This window comes from Telmatherina bonti (assembly GCF_933228915.1).
Source record: "Telmatherina bonti genome assembly, chromosome: 3".
Taxonomy (NCBI): domain Eukaryota; kingdom Metazoa; phylum Chordata; class Actinopteri; order Atheriniformes; family Telmatherinidae; genus Telmatherina; species Telmatherina bonti.
Window position 1 is genome coordinate 38,717,845 of NC_136621.1, and position 25,515 is coordinate 38,743,359.

The following is a 25,515-nucleotide window of genomic DNA, read 5'->3' on the forward strand; positions in this document are numbered from 1 at the left end:
ATCCACTAGGGGCTGCAAAACAGAGCGAATCCCCATAGACTCCCATGTTAAAAAGACCAACTTCACAGCAGAAATAAACATGTTTACAACAGAAATAAACATGTTTACAGCAGAAATAAACACGTTTACAGCCGAAATAAACATGTTTACAGCCTGGTACAAAAATCCATTTTAGGTTTATAGGTCAGGTTTACCTTCATGACAACTGTGGGGGGAGTAAAGTTTTTTCTAACTCATCCGTTTAAAAGTAATTTAATCTCAAAATTCGGCATATTTAGCGGCGTGTCCTTTTGATTGACAGGTACCCGATATCCTGCTTCAAGTCAGAAGAACGTAGAACAACCGCAGTTTTTAGCCGGTTAACGTGACTTAGCTTTAGCCCGCTTTAGCTGGTTAACTCCTGTTATCTCCAGGTTAGCTCAGTTAGCTCTTAGCTACAGAAAGCTTGGAGTTCGCTAGATGTCAATCATCCACCGCGATGCGGAGCTTACAGTCCACGGTTCTGAGAGGAGGCGGCTGATGAACCACTTGTGTGAAGCAAGTTGCGTGTTGCAGCACTTCTCTGTTTGCTTGTGCAAACCACCATAAAAACAGCTGGCAGCTGTCGCGGTCCAGATGTCGTATTCAGCACCAAATACAAGAACACAACGCAGAGAATACAGAAATTTGTGGGTGTTGACGAGGTGAAGAAGACTAAGAAAGGACAGTGGACACATCCATTACACTTAGCTGCAGAGAGGTGGAGTGGTGATTCAGGGGCAGCATGCAGATGGATCTGATCAGCTTTTACCTGCCGTGGCGAGCCGGGACTTCAGGAAGGAGTTCAGGACGCCCAGTTCAGTTAGAAAACAGCGGAGAGCGGGACAACCATGGAATAAATCCGCTTGACCTGCTTATGTTGCTCACCTGGAGACCTGGAGTGTCGCATGGCTGGTCTCAGAGCTTCGTTCTCTACACCTAAAAGCCACCAACCGGGCCAGAAATCTGGGTGCAGCGATGGACCGGATAGACCTGGAGGAGCTGCATTCAGCTTCTATCCTCCCTATGTCTGGAAGAACCTTCCAGAAAGTCTCAGATCAGCTGGAACATCCAGATAAAGACCCTCCTGGTTTCAGCTGCAGTTCAGTCCGCTTCATTTAAAGTCCAAAACCTGCATCTGTTTATTTTTTATATAACCCTTTCATGTATAGTGACCATATAGTGGACGCCTATTTACAAGCTTTTTTCCTGCATATTTATAAATGAGGATGGTATTTATATAAATAAACCATTTCAGTCTGATATGTTTCCATTTACTGGAGAACAAATAAATATATGGTATAATTTAAAATAATGTAATTACAAAAGTTTGCCTTTGCGATAAGCAAAAGAAAATGATACAGATATATTTTATCGAAAATTTACTTAATATAATTATGCTTATGTATTCAATAAATATTTTATAGAATACATAAAAATAAATAATAATTCATGATAAATTCTAAATATCACCGACAAACAAAAAAAGTCTCATTGGACATGTCTGTAGAGGTAAAATACTCTATTTTAAAAAATGTTGCCTTGTTTTTTATTAATTCATGCATGAAAGAGTTGGTGGTGAGTTGGCTCATATGGTGGGGGAGGAAGCCGGTCAGATCTGGCAGGCCCAAACGTGTTGTGAGGGTCTGCTGGGAACGTCTGGCTGAGTCCCCTGTCAGAGCGAGCTTCAACTCCCACCTTCAGCAGAGCTTCAACCATGTCCCGGGTGAGGCGGGGGACATTGAGTCCGAATGGGCTGTGTTCCGTGCCTCTATTGCTGAGGCGGCCAGCCGGAGCTGTGGCTGCAAGGTCGTTGGTGCCTGTCGTGGCGGTAATCCCAGGACTCGTTGGTGGACACCAGCAGTGAGGGATGCCGTCAAGCTGAAGAAGAAGTCCTATCGGGCCTTCTTGGCCTGTGGGACTCTGGAGGCAGCTGATGGGTACTGACAGGCTAAGCAGCGGGCGGCTTCGGCTGTTGCCGAGGCAAAAATTCGGGCATGGGAAGGAGTTCAGCGAGGCCATGGAGAAAGACTTCCGGACGGCTTCGAGGAGATTCTGGTCCACCATCCGGCGGCTCAGGAGGGGGAAGCAGTGCTCCATCAATACTATGTACAGTGGAGGTGGGGAGCTACTGACCTCAACTCGGGACGTTGTGGGTCGGTGGAAGGAATACTTCGAAGACCTCCTCAATCCTACCAACACGTCTTCCGATGAGGAAGCAGAGCTGGGGGACTCAGGGGTGGACTCTCCTATCTCTGGGGCTGAAGTCGCTGAGGTGGTCAAAAAGCTCCTTGGTGGCAAGGCCCCAGGGGTGGATGAGATCCGCCCAGAGTTCCTTAAGGCTCTGGATGCTATGGGGCTGTCCTGGCTGACACGCCTCTGCAGCATCGCGTGGACATCGGGGACAGTACCGCTGGACTGGCAGACTGGGGTGGTGGTCCCCCTTTTTAAGAAGGGGGACCGGAGGGTGTGTTCCAATTACAGGGGAATCACACTCCCCAGCCTCCCTGGTAAGGTCTATTCAGGGGTCCTGGAGAGGAGGGTCCGCCGGATAGTCGAATCCCGGATTGAGGAGGAGCAGTGTGGTTTTCGTCCTGGTCGCGGAACAGTGGACCAGCTCTATACCCTCTTTGGGGTCCTGGAGGGGGCATGGGAGTTTGCCCAACCCGTCTACATGTGCTTTGTGAACCTGGAGAAGGCATTCGACCGTGTCCCCCGGGGGCTCCTGTGGGGGGTACTCCGGGAGTATGGGGTACCGGACCCCCTTGTACGAGCTGTCCGGTCCCTGTACGACAGGTGTCAGAGCTTGGTCCGCATTGCCGGTAGTAAGTCGGATCCGTTTCCGGTGAGGGTTGGACTCCGCCAAGGCTGCCCTTTATCACCGATTCTGTTCATAACTTATAAGGACAGAATTTCTAGGCGCAGCCGAGGTGTTGAGGGGATCCGACTTGGTGGCCTCAGGATTGGGTCCCTGCTTTTTGCGGATGACGTGGTCCTGTTGGCTTCATCTGGTCGTGATCTCCAGCTCTCGCTTGAGCGATTCGTGGCCGAGTGTGAAGCGGCTGGGATGAGAATCAGCACCTCAAAATCTGAGACCATGGTCCTCAGCCGGAATAGGGTGGATTGTCCTCTCCGGGTCGGGAGTGAGGTCCTGCCTCAAGTGGAGGAGTTTAAATATCTCGGGGTCTTGTTCACGAGTGAGGGAAGGATGGAGCGTGAGATCGACAGACGGATCGGTGCGGCGTCTGCAGTAATGCGGGCTCTGCGCCGGTCTGTCGTGGTGAAGAAGGAGCTGAGCCAGAAGGCGAAGCTCTCGATTTACCAGTCGATCTACGTTCCTACCCTCACCTATGGTCATGAGCTGTGGGTCGTGACCGAAAGAACGAGATCTCGTATACAGGCAGCTGAAATGAGTTTCCTCTGCAGGGTGGCCGGGCTCTCCCTTAGAGATAGGGTGAGGAGCTCAGTCATCCGGGAGGAGATCAGAGTAGAGCCGCTGCTCATCCACATCGAGAGGAACCAGTTGAGATGGCTCGGGCATCTGGTCAGGATGCCTCCTGGACCTCCCTGGTGAGGTGTTCCAGGCACGTCCCTCTGGGAGGAGACCCCGGGGAAGACCCAGGACACGCTGGAGGGATTATATCTCTCGGCTGGCCTGGGAACGCCTCGGGATCCCCCCCGCAGAGTTGGTAGATGTGGCTGGGGAGAGGGAAGTCTGGGTTCCCTGCTTAGGCTGCTGCCCCCGCGGCCCGACCCCGGATAAGCGACAGAAGATGGATGGATGGATGAAAGAGTTAAGCTTGAATTTTACATTTAATCATGTTTTCATACTTTTTTTTCTATCTAATCTTTTTTCCTTTGTTTTTAGTTTTAGTTTATGCTTCTTATTCTAAAATGTTTCAGTGTGTCTGGGGGGTTTTATACAAATAAACTTGCCTTCCCTTCACTCACACACACATTATCTGTATGATATATTTATGCTTGATTTGATAGTTAAAATGTACGTTTCTATTCTTTTCACATGAACAGAATTTCTGTCATTTCTTTAATCTTTACACATCCAAAAGAAGAAAAGCATCACTGACATGCAGTGTGACTTACAAGGCGTTGGATCTTTATCACATGTATAAATATTTCATTGCAATCCCGCGGAAGGGGACGAATGATGCAGTCACCATACTTCAGTCTGATAAAACAGATAAATGAGCTAAGAGTGTTGACATTCAGTAACATAGAAAACAGAATCATTTCACCTTGCAGCTGTTTGATGATCTGAACATTTGTCCGCCCAGAGGATGAGTTTAAAGTATGACTCAGCAAAAACACAACTCAGTTCAGGTAGCATTTATCCACCTCTAACAGCGCACAAGAGGTAGCCCAAACCCCTAAATACTTAAGTCTAATTCTACTGCAATATCATAAAGTACAGGAAAAATCACATTTATCCTGTTTTGTTTGGTCCTTTAACCCTTAAAACTCTGCCAGCTTGCCAGCGCCCCCTGCTGTCTTCAACAGTTTCTCAGGAAGGATGGTGTGAACTCTGTGAGGAAAGCTCAGACGGATATCTGAACCTTTAAGTGATGTACAGATGTTTTCCAGGCATTTCTATCCTGTCCAGGAAGTTTACGTTCCAGCCACAAAACATTGTGTTTATTCATGTAAAATCCACTGAGTGATCCATGATAACGCCGTTATTTATCACATTTTCATCATAAAACGATCTGTATGAGGCTCAGAGACGTCTGCATGGAATAAAGATGATGATGGAGCCTCCTCCTGTCAGGTTTTCCTCCAATCAGAGCTTAGACTGGCAGTAACGTCCAATCAGGAGCAGCCAGAGATAAAGAGGTGAGCAGGGAAAATAATGATCCTCTATGGCTGGAATAAAACCAGGAAAATGTTTGTGATGTAGCTGAGGTGCTGCAGTGAGGATAGCGGTAACAGAAATAAGTGTAAACATGGAAACAGTGTGTGTGTGTGTGTGTGTGTGTGTTTCAGATATGAGAGAATGATGTGCAGATGAGAAAAAGCTTGGTCGCTGCTTATCTGTGTTATTTCTACAAACTTCTAGTTGCTCTTTCTGCTGCTTTATCTGTTCATTTAACGTCGTTTCAGCCTCAGAATCTGACAGCTGAGGCTGTTCCGAAAGAAAAAACACCTCTGAATGGTAACTTTGATGAAAGAGTTCAGCTCTGCGTGTGTTTTTGTTACAACTTTATTCTTTTAGACCAGGATGCAACACTTAATCTGTTGTGCAGTCTGTCCATGATGGATCTCATGTTTAATTTGGGAAATGTGGTGTGAAAAGTCGCAGACAAGCTTCAGTGGAGAGCAGCTGTGGTTATATTGTAATTATTCCTCCTGTTTTGTGTGATCAGAGTTGTGCTAGATTTCTACTGGAAATGACACATTATTCAGCTGCTTTAATATTTTGACCTCATTTGGAAAAATATTGATGAATCAAATGGCACACAGTTGATGTGTTTAGTTCCAGTCATTTAGCAGCGTGTCTGAGTCCGCAGGAATCTTTGGGTGATGTGTTACAGTCTGAGCAGATGATAGAAATTCATTCATTCATTATCCTGAACACTTAGCCCAATGAAGGTTTGCGGGGAAGCTGGAGCCTATCCCAGCATCTCTGGGCAAAAGGTGGGGTACAACCTGGACAGCTCACCAGTCCATCGCAGGGCGTAAGTAGGAAACATTCCAGTGTATTTCAACATGTTCCACGGCTGGCCGGTTCTGGTTCTGTGCTTGGAGTAGTTCTGGTTCTGAGCTGGTAGTAGCTCTGCCTTATGTTTAAACGCCCCCCTGCTTTGTTACTGGTGGTTTTATGGACGATACTGGTCTCAGACTGGTTTAACTGTAAAAGTGCTGCTGGGACTTTAAGTCGGTCAACTGGAAGTCGTAACGTTCGACTGGAAGCATCATATTGTAACCATGACAACACACACGATGCTTCCTTCACTTTAAAATATTGATGGTGTTTTTATTATCTGCTTTTCTGCAGCTCTGAGATTTTCTCCGACCGTTGGAGGTTTTATGTGCGACTTAGAAATATTAGATTTTTCTGCAAAACCTGTCAAAGGTTTTGAGTTTTCTTTGTTTGGGAACAATTTTTACCTTCAGTAATTTCTACAGCTGTCTACATGCAGCGCATGTGTGTGTGTGCATAAACGTCTAAAGATTTGTGTGAAATCACACACATTCTACAAACACACACAAAACCAAAATGTGGAGAAGAAAAAACACCTCCTCTGTTTGCGCAGTGGATCCCTGATGGAGCAGAACTCTCTCCATAACCTGAAGAGGGGACAGACTGTGTGGGCGGCCGGCTGTCAGTCAAATCCACATGTACAAGTGCAAGTGATGCATGAAGGGAGTTTAAGATTTCACTGTCATCTTCAGTCTGGGCCCCTGCAGGTCGCCCTCCCCGTTCTGGCTCTATTTCTGCTCCAATGCTCTGCTGGCCACAAAAAGCTGTGTAATGTGTGCTGCGACTGAGGCTGACTGCAAATTGTTTACGTGAACAAATAAAGTCTCTGAGTTTTAGGTATGATTCTGCACTTTTGTTCAAACTAACATTCAGATGGTGGCACAAGCTGTGAGAGTACAATGTTTTCTCTTTGGCAACAGAATAGGGATGGTTCTCATTATGTTGGCCTCAGTAAAGCTGGTAAATGTGGGGTATTGTATTTATTTTAACCAAGTCTCATATTTTCCTTTGGCTGTATTGTTGTTACTCCTGCAGTTAAACAAACTACCACAGGGTGTCGCTGTTTCAACCAAATCTCATTCGCTGTCCGTGGTGCTGAATTGCTTTAACGTTCAAGTTATTGACAGAAATAGTCATAAACAATCATAATCCGAATGTAATTTAACACTAAGCAATTAAATTAACAAAATAACAGTTTTATTATCTTTTTCTAGTAAAAATGTGCAATTTTAAAATAAAAAACTAACCTGAGAAGGACATTTGGAGCTCACCTGGTAGACTTGTTCTGTAAAGATCCTCGCTTTGATTGGCTGCAACAAATATTTTACTCATTGTGTCTGAAGCTGAGGCTGTCAGCGTGTTAAACGCTTCTTCAGGTGCTTTGTGCGGTTAAAAACTGCGCCAATAAAGCCGTTTCTGCATAAACATGAATCCGGAGGGTCTGGAGCGTCAGCATCTGTCCGGCATTGTGTCGGAGCTGCATCAAGTCGGCCGCAGGGAGCGACGCTGCTCCCGGAAGCAGTGGGATTTTCTTCTCTCAAACAAAAGATCAAAACCTGAAAACGTTCAGTATCTGGTTGATGTTACGAAAAACCTACCATAGTTTAATAGATAGATAATAATGAATGAATACCAAAATAAAATAATTTCAAAAAATGTATCAGTCAGTAGCCAGAAAAGGACCAAGATGAAGCCCAGGCTTATTGTTGTCTGGCCAATGCCAGCATAGAAATAATTCACAATAAAACATCAGTACAAGTACATATATGTATATATACAAGTACTATATATATATATATATATATATATATATATATATATATATATATATATATATATATATATATATTATTATATATATGTTTTCTTTTTACTTTAGTAATTTATTGATTGAAAATGAAGGATACTTTGAAGGCAAGGTTTTTACATGAATAGATTTTATTTCCCCCACATTTAAAGGTTGGGTATGTAAGATTGTCAATATTTTCAAAATAAATTAACTAATAAAATAACTACAATCATAATTCAAAAGTTTTTTTTTTTTAACATGTAGGTTCCAGTCTGTTCATATTTGATGTGTTATTAAATTACAAGTTTGCCTACCAGTAAAAAAAAAAAAAAGTGCTTTTTGTCATTTGTCATTAATTAAACTTGTAATTTAATAACGCATAAAATATGGACAGACTGGAACCTACATGTTCAAAAAACTTTCTAATTATGATTGTTGTTATTTTATTAGTTAATTTATTTCGTAAATATTGAAAATCTTACATACTCCACCTTTAAAGTATTTATTTTGTCGAAAAAAACCCACTTTTTTGTGGAAGATCTGTTAAAGGTTTTGTTGTTGGGTCTATAATTCTTTTAATGTTCATAATTTCTAGAACACAAAGCAAAGTTTTACATCAATAGGTCTGTTTTTTAGTTAAGCTGTGTTTATGTCGGTTTATCAACATCAGAACCAGCCATCAGGGTAATAAACTCTTACTCTGAAAAGCCCAACCGGAAGCAGCAGCCTCCAGCAGAGAGGAGCCAGCATCTCTCCAGAAGTGATGCGTGCACCTGCAGACTGGCCACGCTCGCGCTCGCCTCGCAGTGAAGTTAAATCCTTCTGGAAGCTGCGTCTTCCTCTCCAAACCCAGCGCGTGAACGCGCAGAATTCCTCCACGCACTTTTCCCTTCTCCCATGCGGGACCACAACGCAGTGTTTCCGGGGACCCGCATCAGGCTGCGGTCGACAAAGAGCGCGTGGCGCCCCGTCTCGCGCCTGGGGAAGCAGAGCTGCTGAATGAAAGTTTGTCTCGGATCAGCGAGGACGCGCATCTGGATGGAAGCTCTGGGAGATGTTCGCGCGCTCTGATGTCCAGGTCGGGGGGTTAACAGCCATGTCAGGGGTCGCTCGTTCTGGGAAATGACTGCTGGGAGGACCGACTGCAAAATAATGGTCAGAAGATGTCTAGTGACGTTCAGACCGTTCCGGTAAGAGACCAACAGCTGGATCTGTCCCAGTCCTGAACTGGATCTTCTCCCAGTCCTGAACTGGATCTTCTCTTATCCCTGAACTTCTCTCCTTTTTAACACATTTCTGTATTGAAAGCGAGTTGTTTATTATTATAATGAATGTCTGCATAAGTCATGTCTGTTTGCTCTCATGAAAAGTAAAGCAGAGCAGGAGCATTGTGTTTGCACATGTGCTTTCACACACCAGATGTGTGTGTGTGTGTGTGTGTGTGTGTGTGTGTGTGTGTGTGTGTTCCAGGTGAGTTGGAGCTGCAGAGACAACAAGCAGCAGTACAGCTGCAGCTGCACGTCTCCAGTCAGCAGAGCTTTGACTTAGTTTCCAGCTGCATGGATGGCTCCATCCTGCCTAGTTTAGATCAGTGTTTTTCAACCACTGTGCCGTGAGAGTTCATCAGGTGTGTCCTGAGAAATTACCCAATTTCACCTCATTGGTCTAAAAAGCAGCTCTGTGTTCATCCAAACAGGTGAAAGATCATAAAATTCCATCTTGAATTAATCTGATTTCTATGCAAGAGGCTTCGACAAGATGGATTTTATCTTAATAATATGGACTTTTCTAAAAACAACATTTTGGTTTGTGGCGTTTCTTGGCTCAAAAAAGGTTGAAAATCATTGGTTTAGGGTGTAAAACCAGAAGTTTCCTCTGCATTTTAAAGAGTCTGCACTTTAAAGGCCGAAGCTGTGATTATATTTGCTTTGTAGATAAACTAGTGAGCATGAACTAGTGAGGTGACTAGGCTGGTTAACTGGTTGGATAAACGTGAAGACGTAAGAAGCAGATGTGCAGAGTGGCCGCACGAACCACGATGTTGCCATGACGGCTCAGAGATCCCTGATGCATCTCATGGAGAGAAGTTGTAGCTGCAGGACAGCTGTCGTAGCCCAGATTCCAGATGCTTGTCGGGGGGGCAGGGCCAGTCGTCCAAATCGGAGAAGCTGCTCGGCTTTTGTTGAGCACAAACTCTTACTTTCAGCGTTAATTCATCCGTTTATCCGGAAGGCGCCTGAATGCAGCCTGTCAGGATGTGACGAGTTGAAAAGAATGAAAGTCCACATCATGTGAAAGCTCCGTCCCTGAATCTGTAGGCGGGGTCAGGTCGCAGGGAGAGTTTCCTGGAAAACATCAACGCAGCTCCTCGATGCTTGGCAGGACTCCTCTACCTACAGGCTAAATCAGATACGTGTGTGTGTGTGTGTGTGTGTAGGAAGCCAGTTAGCTGATAACACATCTCTCCCACTGATCCAATTAAAAGGAGCAGAGCATTTACTTTAAGCCTGTTAATTAAAGACTCGTCAGGCAGGACCAGGACCTAATCCTCTCATATCACCTGTCTGGAGCCACTTTGGAACGACCACCGGATGACATGAGAGGAAAAGATTTGCCTGAGGTCCACGTCACACCATCTTCTCCACACCCAAATAAGCAGTTTACTGTCTGAAAGCTGCAAAGGCGGAATAAAGACGACAAAAAGACCTTTATGACGAGCTGCAGAAGCAACTCATCACTCAGACTTCAGCTTTACTGAGACGAAGCGGATCATCAATCAGCTGGAAGGAATGAACTGTTTCCTGTCCGAAGTCGGTGAATTTGCTTTTCAACCATCACTCACATGTTTTACTGACCAGATGGGGGTAAAAGTGCAGAATCCACGCAGGTTTCAGTAACTTTATGGATTATCACCTCAAGCTGATGCCAAATAATCCCCTGATCAGGATGAGTTGCTATATTTCTGCTTCTGGCCTTCTGATGATGATTTAACTCTTATTTTCCACAGTATGGCTTGAACAGATGGGAGAAGTTCAGCTTCCTGAGCGGGAGGGAGAAGTAAATGAGATGGGATGATGAGTGATCATATTTACTCTCCTTAGAGTCAAACTCTTTGGTGTAAACACTGTTATCATGGATTTTAACTTGTTTTTCTTGGGTTAGCTGATAAAAATGTTCCCCAGTGAGGCGATCGCTGACTTCCTGGCACATGGAAGATCTTTAATGTTTGATGCTCACATGGATAATCTCATTAGTGTTGCTTTACTACGCGTCTCTGCCGACTGGTTTGATGCTCAGATTGTTTCCTACATCAGCATGACAACATGTGCAGTGGTCTAAACCAGGGGTCGGAAACCCGCGGCTCTGGAGCCACATGCGGCTCTTTAGCGCCGCCCTAGTGGCTCCCTGGAGCTTTTTCAAAAATGTTTTAAAAATGGAAAAAGATGGGGGAGGGATATATATTTTTGTTTTGATCTGGTTCTGTAGGAGGACAAACATGACACAAACATTCTTAACGTTTTCCAGCGCTGTAAAAATGTGTAGAATAAATATTAAATTTTAACATTTCTGTCAAGGAAGATCTGCGTCATAGCCTGCGACACGCGTAGCCTATCAGCAGCGCGGGATGCCAGGCAGGTGTTTGTTGTAAACAAAACTGGCGACTGTGTGATGGGACATGGATCCCAAAGAGAAAAAGAGAAAAATAACCGAGGAGAACAGAGGATTCAACGTTCTTGGACCGAATCATTTGCATTCATTTCCAATGCGGAAGGATTGCCTGAATGTTTGCTCTGTAGCGAGAAGTTGTCAAATAACAAAAAGAGTCATGTGGAAAGACATTTCCAGGGAAAGCATGCTACATTTGCAGAAAAAGTGCGATTGCATTACTTCTGGAGAAATTCGAGAAGCGCAAAAATAGATTTAAGTGGATTGCATCTCCAAACTCCACTACTGCTGCAAGTTTAGTTGCAACCCGGGAGATAATAAAGCGTGGAAAACCGTTCACAGATGGTGACTACATGAAGGAGTCAGTCATCAGCATATCAGGACACGTATTTCCAGACTTCAAAAACAAAACCGAGATCATACAGAAAGTCAAAGACATGCCCCTCTCCGCTAAGACAGTGAAGGAAAGGACCATTAAAATGGCGGCAACATCACCGATCAGCAAATTAAGGACATTAATTCAGCACAAGTGACATCCTACATGTTGAGAAGCCGACCAGTGATGTCCGACAACAGAAGTCACATTAAACGGGGAAGAACATCATCCTTCATAGACACAGACTGAGTAACAAAGTGGATGTTTTTATAAGATGATTTCTGATTTTTGTCAGTATATATCTGGAATGACACGTGGTAATGGTGCTCAGGTCGGAGGATAGCTGCGTTGGTTGCGTGTCTAAAGAGAAGAGGATGCTGCTGCGTTTTACCCTCGCACTGACTTGCTTGGCAGAAATCAAACTGTATTCATTTGATTTGATATACTTTACCTTTTTTTAAAATGCTGCTGGTTTATTTTTTATGAATGCAGGCAGCGTTTTATTGCGCTGTTTGTTGCCCAGATTAGGGGCGCGTTATGCACATTCCATTTTGTTGTTTTATTTTAATTCTTAAAAATAAAAATGACATAAAAGGTCAGATTTCTTTATTGCATTGTTTTAATTTGATCAATGCAACGAAACATAACTCATTAATATAGTAATGAAGTTAAACATGAGGCGGCATCGTACAACAGTGTAGTCACGTGGTGTGTCATTCTCTACAGGATGCGCTGCAGGGAAAATAAACATTTTATCATTAAGGCTCATTATGTATTTGTAGCCAACTTAGTCATTTTGATAGTAGGCTAATATAGATACATAAAGCACGTGTTGCCTTCATGATCAGGCTTATATAAGGCTTTTAATTTTTTGCGGCTCCAATTCAATATGGCTCTTTCAACATTTTGGGTTGCCGACCCCTGGTCTAGAAGGACAGTTCAGGTGAAACCTTTTTGCCGGATGTGTGAGACATCCTTCTTCTTCGTTTTGATCGGAGTGTTTCTGCATGTGGAGTTTAAAAGTAACTCTCTGACCTTAGCGTATGTCTGGCTTGTTTTGATGGTACAGGGACCTTAACAAGGTGCAATCTTGATGCTGCTGTTTGAGTCTGTAAAACATCTTCCCATCTTTATGTTCCAGCCTGGAGCTTCACGTCACAGCGGATTTAAGCTTAAAGGCCCTTTCATAGACACTTTTGTCTGCTTCATCTAGATGTGCAAATGTTGTTTTCAGAGGCATTGCAGATCTGTTGCTTCACGCAGCAAAAGGACAGAAACCACGTGGACAGTGTTGAGCTGTAGATCCTACATGCAACTATCTAAACGAACAAACCAGAGAGGAAGAACACAACCGCTGTAGCGATGGCGGGAGCTTTTCAAGACAGGCTGTGTGAGTGTGTCAGATGGTTGCAAACAACTTTATAGCAGCACGTTGCGTCCACCAATCAGAATGCAGGAGATAAATTCTGGACTCGGCGCTGCCCACTGGTGGATAAATTCACTTCATAACCACGGCGACGTACCGATGCCATAAGGGAGCATAAATGGGCGTTTACACTCCGCGTCACACACCAGTAACTGGATGTCAGCATGTTGACTGTTTCTAACAAGCAAACTGGCTGCTTTGTTGTGATTGGAGGAAGAGAGAAAAAAAGGAATTAAGGGATAAAACCAAAGCTAACATGGGACTGACTTTTACTTGTTGGAGAGGTCTAGGAGAAGAGACAGGATGCAAGATGGATGATAAATTAGTCTTCAATGGGAACAAAATCTGACAGGACTTTAACAAGCTGGATATGTGGGATTATTTCCACCTCTTCCTGAGATCTGTGCCAGACACGTCGTTTTAGCATGAAACTGCTACTTTGACATGTAGCATACCAAAAAGAACGGGAAATACTCCCCCAAAGGCTCCACCGAAAAAAACTGGTTTACTTAAAAGCTTCTGCTCATTTTTCCGCCTGTAGAAAATCACTGAACAAGAATTCATATGAAAGCAGAAACTCAGCTGATTGCAAAGATTTTTTGTCTTGTTTCTATGAGCTAGCAGCTAAACGTTAGCCAAGAAATCCCTATCAAGTATCTTTTACTGCTGCTGTTTTCTGGTTAAAAGTTATTTTCCATGTTGAAAATCTCTTCTAACTCTGCTTTCGTTTGGAATAAATCCTGCAGATATCAGTTTAGAAAATCTGAAGAAGGTTTCAGAGTGACGGTTGCACTCTTCTTATCGTACATAAGCTTTAAGTTTACTTCTCTCTGATATGTTATTGGTGTTTCTATGGTGAATTTATGCTTTGTGACTAATTCTCTGGACTGTGATTGGACAGTGGACATGTTGCTCATAAAGATCCAGATTCCAGGTTAAACTGCAGTAACGCATATCTTGATTCTAACTCTGTTGAAACCAACATTTCCATCCAAACCGCTGTAGTTGTGAAGATTAGAATGAATTTAATGTGAGTTTTGCATTTCTGACATGATGCTGAAAATTGCTTTGTGATCGAGAAGCTATCAGATGCTGAACTGTTTTTTTTTTTTTTTTTACTGATTCCTACAAAATTATTCTTTATAAAAGCTGAAATGTGCACGACGCTCTGCTTCTGTGCAGCTTTGCATCCGGTGCAGCAGTGTGCACATCTTTATTCACAACACCGGTGGCATGCAGCAGTTGGATGTATTGGCACACGGTGCGCCAGGTTTAACATAAAGGCTGCGGTGCAGCTGTGTGTGTGTGTGTGTGTGTGTGTGTGTGTGTGTGTGTACATGGGCGGTGTGTTGGTGGAGCAGACACTGATCAGTTTGTCAGCATCTTTAATCTGCAGCATAAGTCAGACGACGGCGACGGAGACTCCCTCCCTCTCACGTCCCAGATGAGCAAACTAATGCATGTTATTGATTTACAGTAATTGGCTGCAATTTTGATTAAATTCGGACTTCAGTAAGAATCGAATCAAACAATCTGAACTCAGAAATGTCCAGATTTCCATAAATAAACTTGGAACTTATTTAAAACAAGCTGAAAACGGATCAATGTGCTCCTCAGGGCACATCGTTTCTCTCTTCAAGCTTTCGTATGGCAGAGCGGTAGGACAGCGGTGGGGGAGAAGGGGAAAGTAGGGCAGTGTGCAGGGAAAAGGGTGAAACATAGACCAGGTGCGAAGGTGAAGGGAAGGAAGGTTTTAATGCTGAGGCAGCCACTGCAGCAGATTCCTGCAAGAGTTCACAAAAATGTTGCAAACTATAGAAAGTGCTGCAGCGCTGGAGTTCAGGCTTGTTGAGTGTTTAGAGATGAGACTGAATGAGTCGTTTTTGCAGGTACAAAACATATGACTGCTTTATTTTGCACATACAGCTCTTTTTTTTTTTTCCTTTTTAAAAGCGACAGTCCATGGCCTACTTCGTTACCTGTGCCGGCTGCAGCTGCAGGGCAGCAGCAGTGATGGAGGGCTTTGAAATAAGAATGAAATGTGCAACACATTCCACAGACATGTCGGCAGAAATGTGAAAGGAATGAAGGACGAAGGTTGCAAAAAAAAAACCCACACATTTCAGGTTGGAGATTTTTAATAAACCTACAACCACAAACATTTTGGACAAAAATATTTTAGAATACACTTAATATCATATGAACTTTAAAGTTCAACCATTATTTTCTTTCTTCATTTAGAAAACTCAAATTTATCTCTAAGATTTCGTATCATAATGGCTGATTTGTTCTCACAGATAATCAGATAACTGTAATCATGTTAAATTACCTTTTCAGTGAATAAAAACAGCAAATCTGAATTTTTTATTCCAACTTTCCTAATGGAAAGTCTTTTTATTTTCTTGTTTTACAGCTTTTTAAAAGCTGAAATTTTTCAGAACTTCAAAACTAGAAGATGTTTGCATGAGAGGAGCTACTTCCTGTTCCAGAACGTCCTGCAGTGGCCTTCAAACGGCGCTGGTCTGGCTTTGGAACGAACAGTCATGAATAATTCATGCATTTGTTATGTTAAGTCAGTTTTTTAGGACATGTTGTGGACGATTTTTTCCATATCATTACATTAACCCCTTCATTGAAGGTTATAAATGTATATTTCTATGTTGCTCCAGCTCACAACAGAAGCCTTTAAAGGTTTATACTTTATTTTTTAATACAAAGACAAACTGTGGATCATCCTGATCATAATTACAGACAACTGGGACAAACACCACATTAATCTGGATCTGCTCATCGTAGCTGTAATTTCTGACTCACATTGAAGCTTAAAATCAGTTTTTCTTTGTCAGTTTCATTAAAGAAGCTCCGGTGGGTAGTCCAGCGGCCATCTTGCATCTTAGCGGTGTGTTCAGACCAAACGCGTTTTTAGCGTCAAAAGCGGCAGGTTTACATGTAAAGTCTACGTGGAGGCGCGGCAAGGAGGCGGCGAGCTCAAAACGTGACGCAAACTTAAAAAACTTCTTAAATTTTGGGTGCGGAATGCACGTCTAGAGCCAGAGATGGAAAATCTGAACTTTGGTTGCTTGACGTGAGGCGTCAACCAATCAGAGCGATCAGCTCGCAGCTCCTGGAGGGTTTCTGTGGTGAACCCAGACACAGGGCTGAGACGCCCTACGACAGCGTTCCTCATCGCATGCAGCTCTCTGACTCTTGACTTACGGCTCGTGAAGCAGCCGCTGGCTTTCTGAAAATGCATCTAAACAAGTCAAAATGATCCTCAACGCTGCAGTTCTCTCCACTAACAAGAGCTGCAGGCTGCTTGCAGAAACTCTGCTGTCCTAACGGCCCTAACTGACCCTGTCAGAGTTGCCAGTTCTGGCTGATTTCAGCTGCACTGAACTCCACCAAAGAGCCGCTCCGTCTGTAGCTCCGTATATATAATGAAAAAGAAACACCCACATTCTGGAGGCTTTATTGTATTTTCACCATATACTGTTGCATAAGAAGCCATTACTCCGTGTAATATTTAGAATAACCATTCCTTGCTAAGAAGCTGAATGTTACTGATTTGGCAACGTAGCAGGATACGTAGCCTGGCAACGCTTTGTTTGGGGGGGGGTTGCATTAACAACAAGAGCCTATCACTGCCCTACGACGACGTTCTCTAGCTTTATTTATAAAAATAAAACCATGCCATCTCTCTACTGCGCCGCCATCATTCAGACTGACCGGAAAGAAAGCTCCGCCTCCCTCCTCTCTCTTCCGCCATGTTTGCTGCTCGCTCCCGACAAGCGGCAAACGCCGCGGGACTGTTTTGGGCGTCTGACACAAAAGTGACAGTTTAGTGACCAGTGTCGGGCGTTCAGAGCAGCAGATAGCAGCAGACCGGAGACTAGGCGGCCGGGTCTGGAACCCGGAGACTAGGCGGCCGGGTCTGGAACCCGGAGACTAGGCGGCCGGAGACTAGGCGGCCGGGTCTGGAACCCGGAGACTAGGCGGCCGGGTCTGGAACCCAGAGACTAGGCGGCCGGAGACTAGGCGGCCGGGTCTGGAACCCGGAGACTAGGCGGCCGGGTCTGGAACCCGGAGACTAGGCGGCCGGAGACTAGGCGGCCGGGTCTGGAACCCGGAGACTCGGCGGCCGGGTCTGGAACCCGGAGACTAGGCGGCCGGGTCTGGAACCCGGAGACTCGGCGGCCGGGTCTGGAACCCGGAGACTAGGCGGCCGGGTCTGGAACCCGGAGACTAGGCGGCCGGGTCTGGAACCCGGAGACTAGGCAGCCGGGTCTGGAACCCGGAGACTAGGCGGCCGGGTCTGGAACCCGGAGACTAGGCGGCCGGAGACTAGGCGGCCGGGTCTGGAACCCGGAGACTAGGCGGCCGGGTCTGGAACCCGGAGACTAGGCGGCCGGGTCTGGAACCCGGAGACTAGGCAGCCGGGTCTGGAACCCGAAGACTAGGCGGCCGGGTCTGGAACCCGGAGACTAGGCGGCCGGAGACTAGGCGGCCGGGTCTGGAACCCGGAGACTAGGCGGCCGGGTCTGGAACCCGGAGACTAGGCGGCCGGAGACTAGGCGGCCGGGTCTGGAACCCGGAGACTAGGCGGCCGGGTCTGGAACCCGGAGACTAGGCGGCCGGAGACTAGGCGGCCGGGTCTGGAACCCGGAGACTAGGCGGCCGGAGACTAGGCGGCCGGGTCTGGAACCCGGAGACTCGGCGGCCGGGTCTGGAACCCGGAGACTAGGCGGCCGGGTCTGGAACCCGGAGACTCGGCGGCCGGGTCTGGAACCCGGAGACTCGGCGGCCGGGTCTGGAACCCGGAGACTAGGCGGCCGGGTCTGGAACCCGGAGACTAGGCGGCCGGGTCTGGAACCCGGAGACTCGGCGGCCGGGTCTGGAACCCGGAGACTAGGCGGCCGGGTCTGGAACCCGGAGACTCGGCGGCCGGGTCTGGAACCCGGAGACTCGGCGGCCGGGTCTGGAACCCGGAGACTAGGCGGCCGGGTCTGGAACCCGGAGACTCGGCGGCCGGGTCTGGAACCCGGAGTCTAGGCGGCCGGGTCTGGAACCCGGAGACTCGGCGGCCGGGTCTGGAACCCGGAGACTCGGCGGCCGGGTCTGGAACCCGGAGACTCGGCGGCCGGGTCTGGAACCCGGAGACTAGGCGGCCGGGTCTGGAACCCGGAGACTCGGCGGCCGGGTCTGGAACCCGGAGTCTAGGCGGCCGGGTCTGGAACCCGGAGACTCGGCGGCCGGGTCTGGAACCCGGAGACTCGGCGGCCGGGTCTGGAACCCGGAGACTCGGCGGCCGGGTCTGGAACCCGGAGACTCGGCGGCCGGGTCTGGAACCCGGAGTCTAGGCGGCCGGGTCTGGAACCCGGAGACTCGGCGGCCGGGTCTGGAACCCGGAGACTAGGCGGCCGGGTCTGGAACCCGGAGACTAGGCGGCCGGGTCTGGAACCCGGAGACTCGGCGGCCGGGTCTGGAACCCGGAGACTCGGCGGCCGGGTCTGGAACCCGGAGACTCGGCGGCCGGGTCTTGAATCTCAGAGTGTTTATGGACGCTGCATTAAAACGTCACTAAAAAGCTTTTTTATGATCAGAAACATCAACAGGATGAAAAGTTTAGTCTCCCAGTAAGACCAGTAGAAACTGGAATAATCTTTCAACAGGACTTCCTGTTTAAAGAGCATAAAACATCTGCAGCTCCTCCAGATGCTGCTGGAGCTTTAACCAGGACCAGAAGATCTGAACGCATCGCACCAGTTTCAACATCTTTACACTGGTTTCCAGTCAGTCGCAGGATAAATGTTGAAACCCTGCTGGTGGTTTACAGAATCCCAGAACGGTTCAGGACCAGAATACATCTGTGACATGTTCAGAGAATACAAACCAAGCAGAGCTTCTAGATCCAAAGACTCAGGTCAACCGGGGCCAGAGTCCGGAGCGCAGAGTCCGGAGCGCAGAGTCCGGAGCGCAGGGTCCGGAGCGCAGGGTCCGGAGCCCAGGGTCCGGAGCCCAGGGTCCGGAGCCCAGGGTCCGGAGCGCGGAGTCCGGAGCGCGGAGTCCGGAGCGCAGGGTCCGGAGCGCGGAGTCCGGAGCGCGGAGTCCGGAGCGCGGAGTCCGGAGCGCAGGGTCCGGAGCGCGGAGTCCGGAGCGCGGAGTCCGGAGCCCAGGGTCCGGAGCCCAGGGTCCGGAGCGCAGGGTCCGGAGCGCGGAGTCCGGAGCGCGGAGTCCGGAGCGCAGGGTCCGGAGCGCGGGGTCCGGAGCGCGGGGTCCGGAGCGCGGGGTCCGGAGCGCGGAGTCCGGAGCGCAGGGTCCGGAGCGCAGAGTCCAGACTAAACATGGAGAAGCAGCATTTCTGTCATGCTGCAAACTAGTTGACCAAACTTCCAGTGCAGATGAAGCTCCACCATGTAAACACGTTTAAATCAGGTTAAAAACATTTCATCCTGCACCTACATGAAATCTGCACAGTAACTTTTAACTTTCTTGGTTTTAATTTATGATTTTATTGTGATCTTTTGCTGCCTTTTAATGCTTCCTTTGCACCTTCCTTCTGCTTAATGTGAAGAGCTTAAAATGGTCTCTTGCATGAAATGTACTATAGAAGTAAACCTGCGTTGCCATGTCGATTAAATGTCAGTGAAATGTCAAAAAGAGTCAAACCCATAACTATTTACAAAGTCATGTCGAGCTACTTTAATGTCAGCAAGTTATCAGAGATCTGATCTTCATGTTTAAAGTGATTAAAATGATTATTTAGCTTCAGGAGATTTCAGAAGTTCTTTCTGTGTTTTTTGGTTCTGCATCTGTAATTTATTAAATTATTCTACTAAGCACACAGTTAAATAATTTTATCATCACGCGTGTCATTTCAAACGGTAGTACTGTAATGTGTCGGCTTCCTGTTACACCATCAGAGTTCAGGGTGGATGAAAGACCCAGCAGTGCTGCCATTCACACCTCCTGATGATTGAATCGGATTAAATATGATGCAGAAAACATGTCTGTATTTCTGTAAGAGGAGGGATTTCCACTGTTCTCATAAGGAACCATTCTAGCTGGTAAATTCAGCCTTTCTGTTTATTTTTTAAAGCTGAGAATATATTTGGCAAAATAAACAAACATTATGGATGACATTTGGGAAAATGGTCCATGCTGCTGCTTTTTTTTATTATTCTGCTACTGCGTTGCAGTTTCTTCAATACCTTCCAAGACTTTTCTCTTGTGAGGGTTTAGCAGTGGAGCAGGAAGTATTTTAGAGGTGGGATTTGACCTGTTAGTCATGGAGGCTAACTTGCATTTTGTCCACTGGATGAGAGTCACAAACAGCTTTTCCTTCCTTTTTCCCCAAAGAGTCTCAGTACAATATAAAAACCTGCATCCATATACGCTGCAGAGCAACTTAACCTGCTCCATATACGCTGCAGAGCAACTTAACCTGCTCCATATACGCTGCAGAGCAACTTAACCTGCATCCATATACGCTGCAGAGCAACTTAACCTGCATCCATATACGCTGCAGAGCAACTTAACCTGCATCCATATACGCTGCAGAGCAACTTAACCTGCATCCATATACGCTGCAGAGCAACTTAACCTGCTCCATATACGCTGCAGAGCAACTTAACCTGCTCCATATACGCTGCAGAGCAACTTAACCTGCATCCATATACGCTGCAGAGCAACTTAACCTGCTCCATATACGCTGCAGAGCAACTTAACCTGCATCCATATACGCTGCAGAGCAACTTAACCTGCATCCATATACGCTGCAGAGCAACTTAACCTGCATCCATATACGCTGCAGAGCAACTTAACCTGCTCCATATACGCTGCAGAGCAACTTAACCTGCATCCATATATGCTGCAGAGCAACTTAACCTGCATCCATATACGCTGCAGAGCAACTTAACCTGCATCCATATACGCTGCAGAGCAACTTAACCTGCATCCATATACGCTGCAGAGCAACTTAACCTGCATCCATATACGCTGCAGAGCAACTTAACCTGCTCCATATACGCTGCAGAGCAACTTAACCTGCTCCATATACGCTGCAGAGCAACTTAACCTGCATCCATATACGCTGCAGAGCAACTTAACCTGCATCCATATACGCTGCAGAGCAACTTAACCTGCTCCATATACGCTGCAGAGCAACTTAACCTGCATCCATATACGCTGCAGAGCAACTTAACCTGCTCCATATACGCTGCAGAGCAACTTAACCTGCTCCATATACGCTGCAGAGCAACTTAACCTGCATCCATATACGCTGCAGAGCAACTTAACCTGCATCCATATACGCTGCAGAGCAACTTAACCTGCATCCATATACGCTGCAGAGCAACTTAACCTGCATCCATATACGCTGCAGAGCAACTTAACCTGCATCCATATACGCTGCAGAGCAACTTAACCTGCTCCATATACGCTGCAGAGCAACTTAACCTGCATCCATATACGCTGCAGAGCAACTTAACCTGCATCCATATACGCTGCAGAGCAACTTAACCTGCATCCATATACGCTGCAGAGCAACTTAACCTGCATCCATATTTGCTGCAGAGCAACTTAACCTGCATCCATATACGCTGCAGAGCAACTTAACCTGCTCCATATACGCTGCAGAGCAACTTAACCTGCATCCATATACGCTGCAGAGCAACTTAACCTGCATCCATATATGCTGCAGAGCAACTTAACCTGCATCCATATCTGCTGCAGAGCAACTTAACCTGCTCCATATACGCTGCAGAGCAACTTAACCTGCATCCATATACGCTGCAGAGCAACTTAACCTGCATCCATATACGCTGCAGAGCAACTTAACCTGCATCCATATACGCTGCAGAGCAACTTAACCTGCATCCATATTTGCTGCAGAGCAACTTAACCTGCATCCATATACGCTGCAGAGCAACTTAACCTGCATCCATATACGCTGCAGAGCAACTTAACCTGCATCCATATACGCTGCAGAGCAACTTAACCTGCATCCATATACGCTGCAGAGCAACTTAACCTGCATCCATATACGCTGCAGAGCAACTTAACCTGCATCCATATACGCTGCAGAGCAACTTAACCTGCTCCATATACGCTGCAGAGCAACTTAACCTGCTCCATATACGCTGCAGAGCAACTTAACCTGCATCCATATACGCTGCAGAGCAACTTAACCTGCATCCATATACGCTGCAGAGCAACTTAACCTGCATCCATATACGCTGCAGAGCAACTTAACCTGCATCCATATATGCTGCAGAGCAACTTAACCTGCTCCATATACGCTGCAGAGCAACTTAACCTGCTCCATATACGCTGCAGAGCAACTTAACCTGCATCCATATACGCTGCAGAGCAACTTAACCTGCATCCATATACGCTGCAGAGCAACTTAACCTGCATCCATATACGCTGCAGAGCAACTTAACCTGCTCCATATACGCTGCAGAGCAACTTAACCTGCATCCATATATGCTGCAGAGCAACTTAACCTGCATCCATATACGCTGCAGAGCAACTTAACCTGCATCCATATACGCTGCAGAGCAACTTAACCTGCATCCATATACGCTGCAGAGCAACTTAACCTGCATCCATATACGCTGCAGAGCAACTTAACCTGCTCCATATACGCTGCAGAGCAACTTAACCTGCTCCATATACGCTGCAGAGCAACTTAACCTGCATCCATATACGCTGCAGAGCAACTTAACCTGCATCCATATACGCTGCAGAGCAACTTAACCTGCATCCATATACGCTGCAGAGCAACTTAACCTGCTCCATATACGCTGCAGAGCAACTTAACCTGCTCCATATACGCTGCAGAGCAACTTAACCTGCATCCATATACGCTGCAGAGCAACTTAACCTGCATCCATATACGCTGCAGAGCAACTTAACCTGCATCCATATACGCTGCAAAGCAACTTAACCTGCTCCATATACGCTGCAGAGCAACTTAACCTGCATCCATATACGCTGCAGAGCAACTTAACCTGCATCCATATCTGCTGCAGAGCAACTTAACCTGCATCCATATACGCTGCAGAGCAACTTAACCTGCATCCATATACGCTGCAGAGCAACTTAACCTGCATCCATATACGCTGCAGAGCAACTTAACCTGCATCCATATACGCTGCAGAGCAACTTAACCTGCATCCATATTTGCTGCAGAGCAACTTAACCTGCATCCATATACGCTGCAGAGCAACTTAACCTGCTCCATATACGCTGCAGAGCAACTTAACCTGCATCCATATACGCTGCAGAGCAACTTAACCTGCATCCATATATGCTGCAGAGCAACTTAACCTGCATCCATATCTGCTGCAGAGCAACTTAACCTGCTCCATATACGCTGCAGAGCAACTTAACCTGCATCCATATACGCTGCAGAGCAACTTAACCTGCATCCATATACGCTGCAGAGCAACTTAACCTGCATCCATATACGCTGCAGAGCAACTTAACCTGCATCCATATACGCTGCAGAGCAACTTAACCTGCATCCATATACGCTGCAGAGCAACTTAACCTGCATCCATATACGCTGCAGAGCAACTTAACCTGCATCCATATACGCTGCAGAGCAACTTAACCTGCATCCATATCTGCTGCAGAGCAACTTAACCTGCTCCATATACGCTGCAGAGCAACTTAACCTGCATCCATATCTGCTGCAGAGCAACTTAACCTGCATTCATATCTGCTGAAGAGCAACTTAACCTGCATCCATATACGCTGCAGAGCAACTTAACCTGCATCCATATACGCTGCAGAGCAACTTAACCTGCTCCATATACGCTGCAGAGCAACTTAACCTGCTCCATATACGCTGCAGAGCAACTTAACCTGCATCCATATACGCTGCAGAGCAACTTAACCTGCATCCATATACGCTGCAGAGCAACTTAACCTGCATCCATATACGCTGCAGAGCAACTTAACCTGCATCCATATACGCTGCAGAGCAACTTAACCTGCATCCATATACGCTGCAGAGCAACTTAACCTGCATCCATATACGCTGCAGAGCAACTTAACCTGCATCCATATCTGCTGCAGAGCAACTTAACCTGCATCCATATACGCTGCAGAGCAACTTAACCTGCTCCATATACGCTGCAGAGCAACTTAACCTGCATCCATATACGCTGCAGAGCAACTTAACCTGCTCCATATACGCTGCAGAGCAACTTAACCTGCATCCATATACGCTGCAGAGCAACTTAACCTGCATCCATATACGCTGCAGAGCAACTTAACCTGCATCCATATACGCTGCAGAGCAACTTAACCTGCATCCATATATGCTGCAGAGCAACTTAACCTGCATCCATATCTGCTGCAGAGCAACTTAACCTGCTCCATATACGCTGCAGAGCAACTTAACCTGCATCCATATACGCTGCAGAGCAACTTAACCTGCATCCATATACGCTGCAGAGCAACTTAACCTGCATCCATATACGCTGCAGAGCAACTTAACCTGCATCCATATACGCTGCAGAGCAACTTAACCTGCATCCATATACGCTGCAGAGCAACTTAACCTGCTCCATATACGCTGCAGAGCAACTTAACCTGCTCCATATACGCTGCAGAGCAACTTAACCTGCTCCATATACGCTGCAGAGCAACTTAACCTGCATCCATATACGCTGCAGAGCAACTTAACCTGCATCCATATACGCTGCAGAGCAACTTAACCTGCTCCATATACGCTGCAGAGCAACTTAACCTGCATCCATATACGCTGCAGAGCAACTTAACCTGCATCCATATACGCTGCAGAGCAACTTAACCTGCATCCATATACGCTGCAGAGCAACTTAACCTGCTCCATATACGCTGCAGAGCAACTTAACCTGCTCCATATACGCTGCAGAGCAACTTAACCTGCATCCATATACGCTGCAGAGCAACTTAACCTGCATCCATATACGCTGCAGAGCAACTTAACCTGCATCCATATACGCTGCAGAGCAACTTAACCTGCATCCATATACGCTGCAGAGCAACTTAACCTGCATCCATATACGCTGCAGAGCAACTTAACCTGCATCCATATACGCTGCAGAGCAACTTAACCTGCATCCATATATGCTGCAGAGCAACTTAACCTGCATCCATATATGCTGCAGAGCAACTTAACCTGCTCCATATACGCTGCAGAGCAACTTAACCTGCATCCATATACGCTGCAGAGCAACTTAACCTGCATCCATATACGCTGCAGAGCAACTTAACCTGCATCCATATACGCTGCAGAGCAACTTAACCTGCATCCATATACGCTGCAGAGCAACTTAACCTGCATCCATATACGCTGCAGAGCAACTTAACCTGCATCCATATACGCTGCAGAGCAACTTAACCTGCATCCATATACGCTGCAGAGCAACTTAACCTGCTCCATATACGCTGCAGAGCAACTTAACCTGCTCCATATACGCTGCAGAGCAACTTAACCTGCATCCATATACGCTGCAGAGCAACTTAACCTG

General features: G+C 46.5%; 1 protein-coding gene across 1 annotated transcript in view; it reads left to right on the forward strand.

Annotated features, from left to right (window-relative positions):
• Positions 1–8,645: 8,645 nt before the first annotated feature.
• The window catches only part of LOC306774979 (alpha-1,6-mannosylglycoprotein 6-beta-N-acetylglucosaminyltransferase B-like), a gene marked incomplete at both ends in the record, with an annotated part of 197,786 nt that continues 180,916 nt past the window's right edge, over positions 8,646–25,515 (forward strand). Inside the window, one exon of the mRNA XM_079265180.1 lies at positions 8,646–8,713. Coding sequence (XP_079121306.1) covers positions 8,646–8,713 — 68 coding nt within the window. The remainder of the gene's footprint in view (positions 8,714–25,515) is intronic.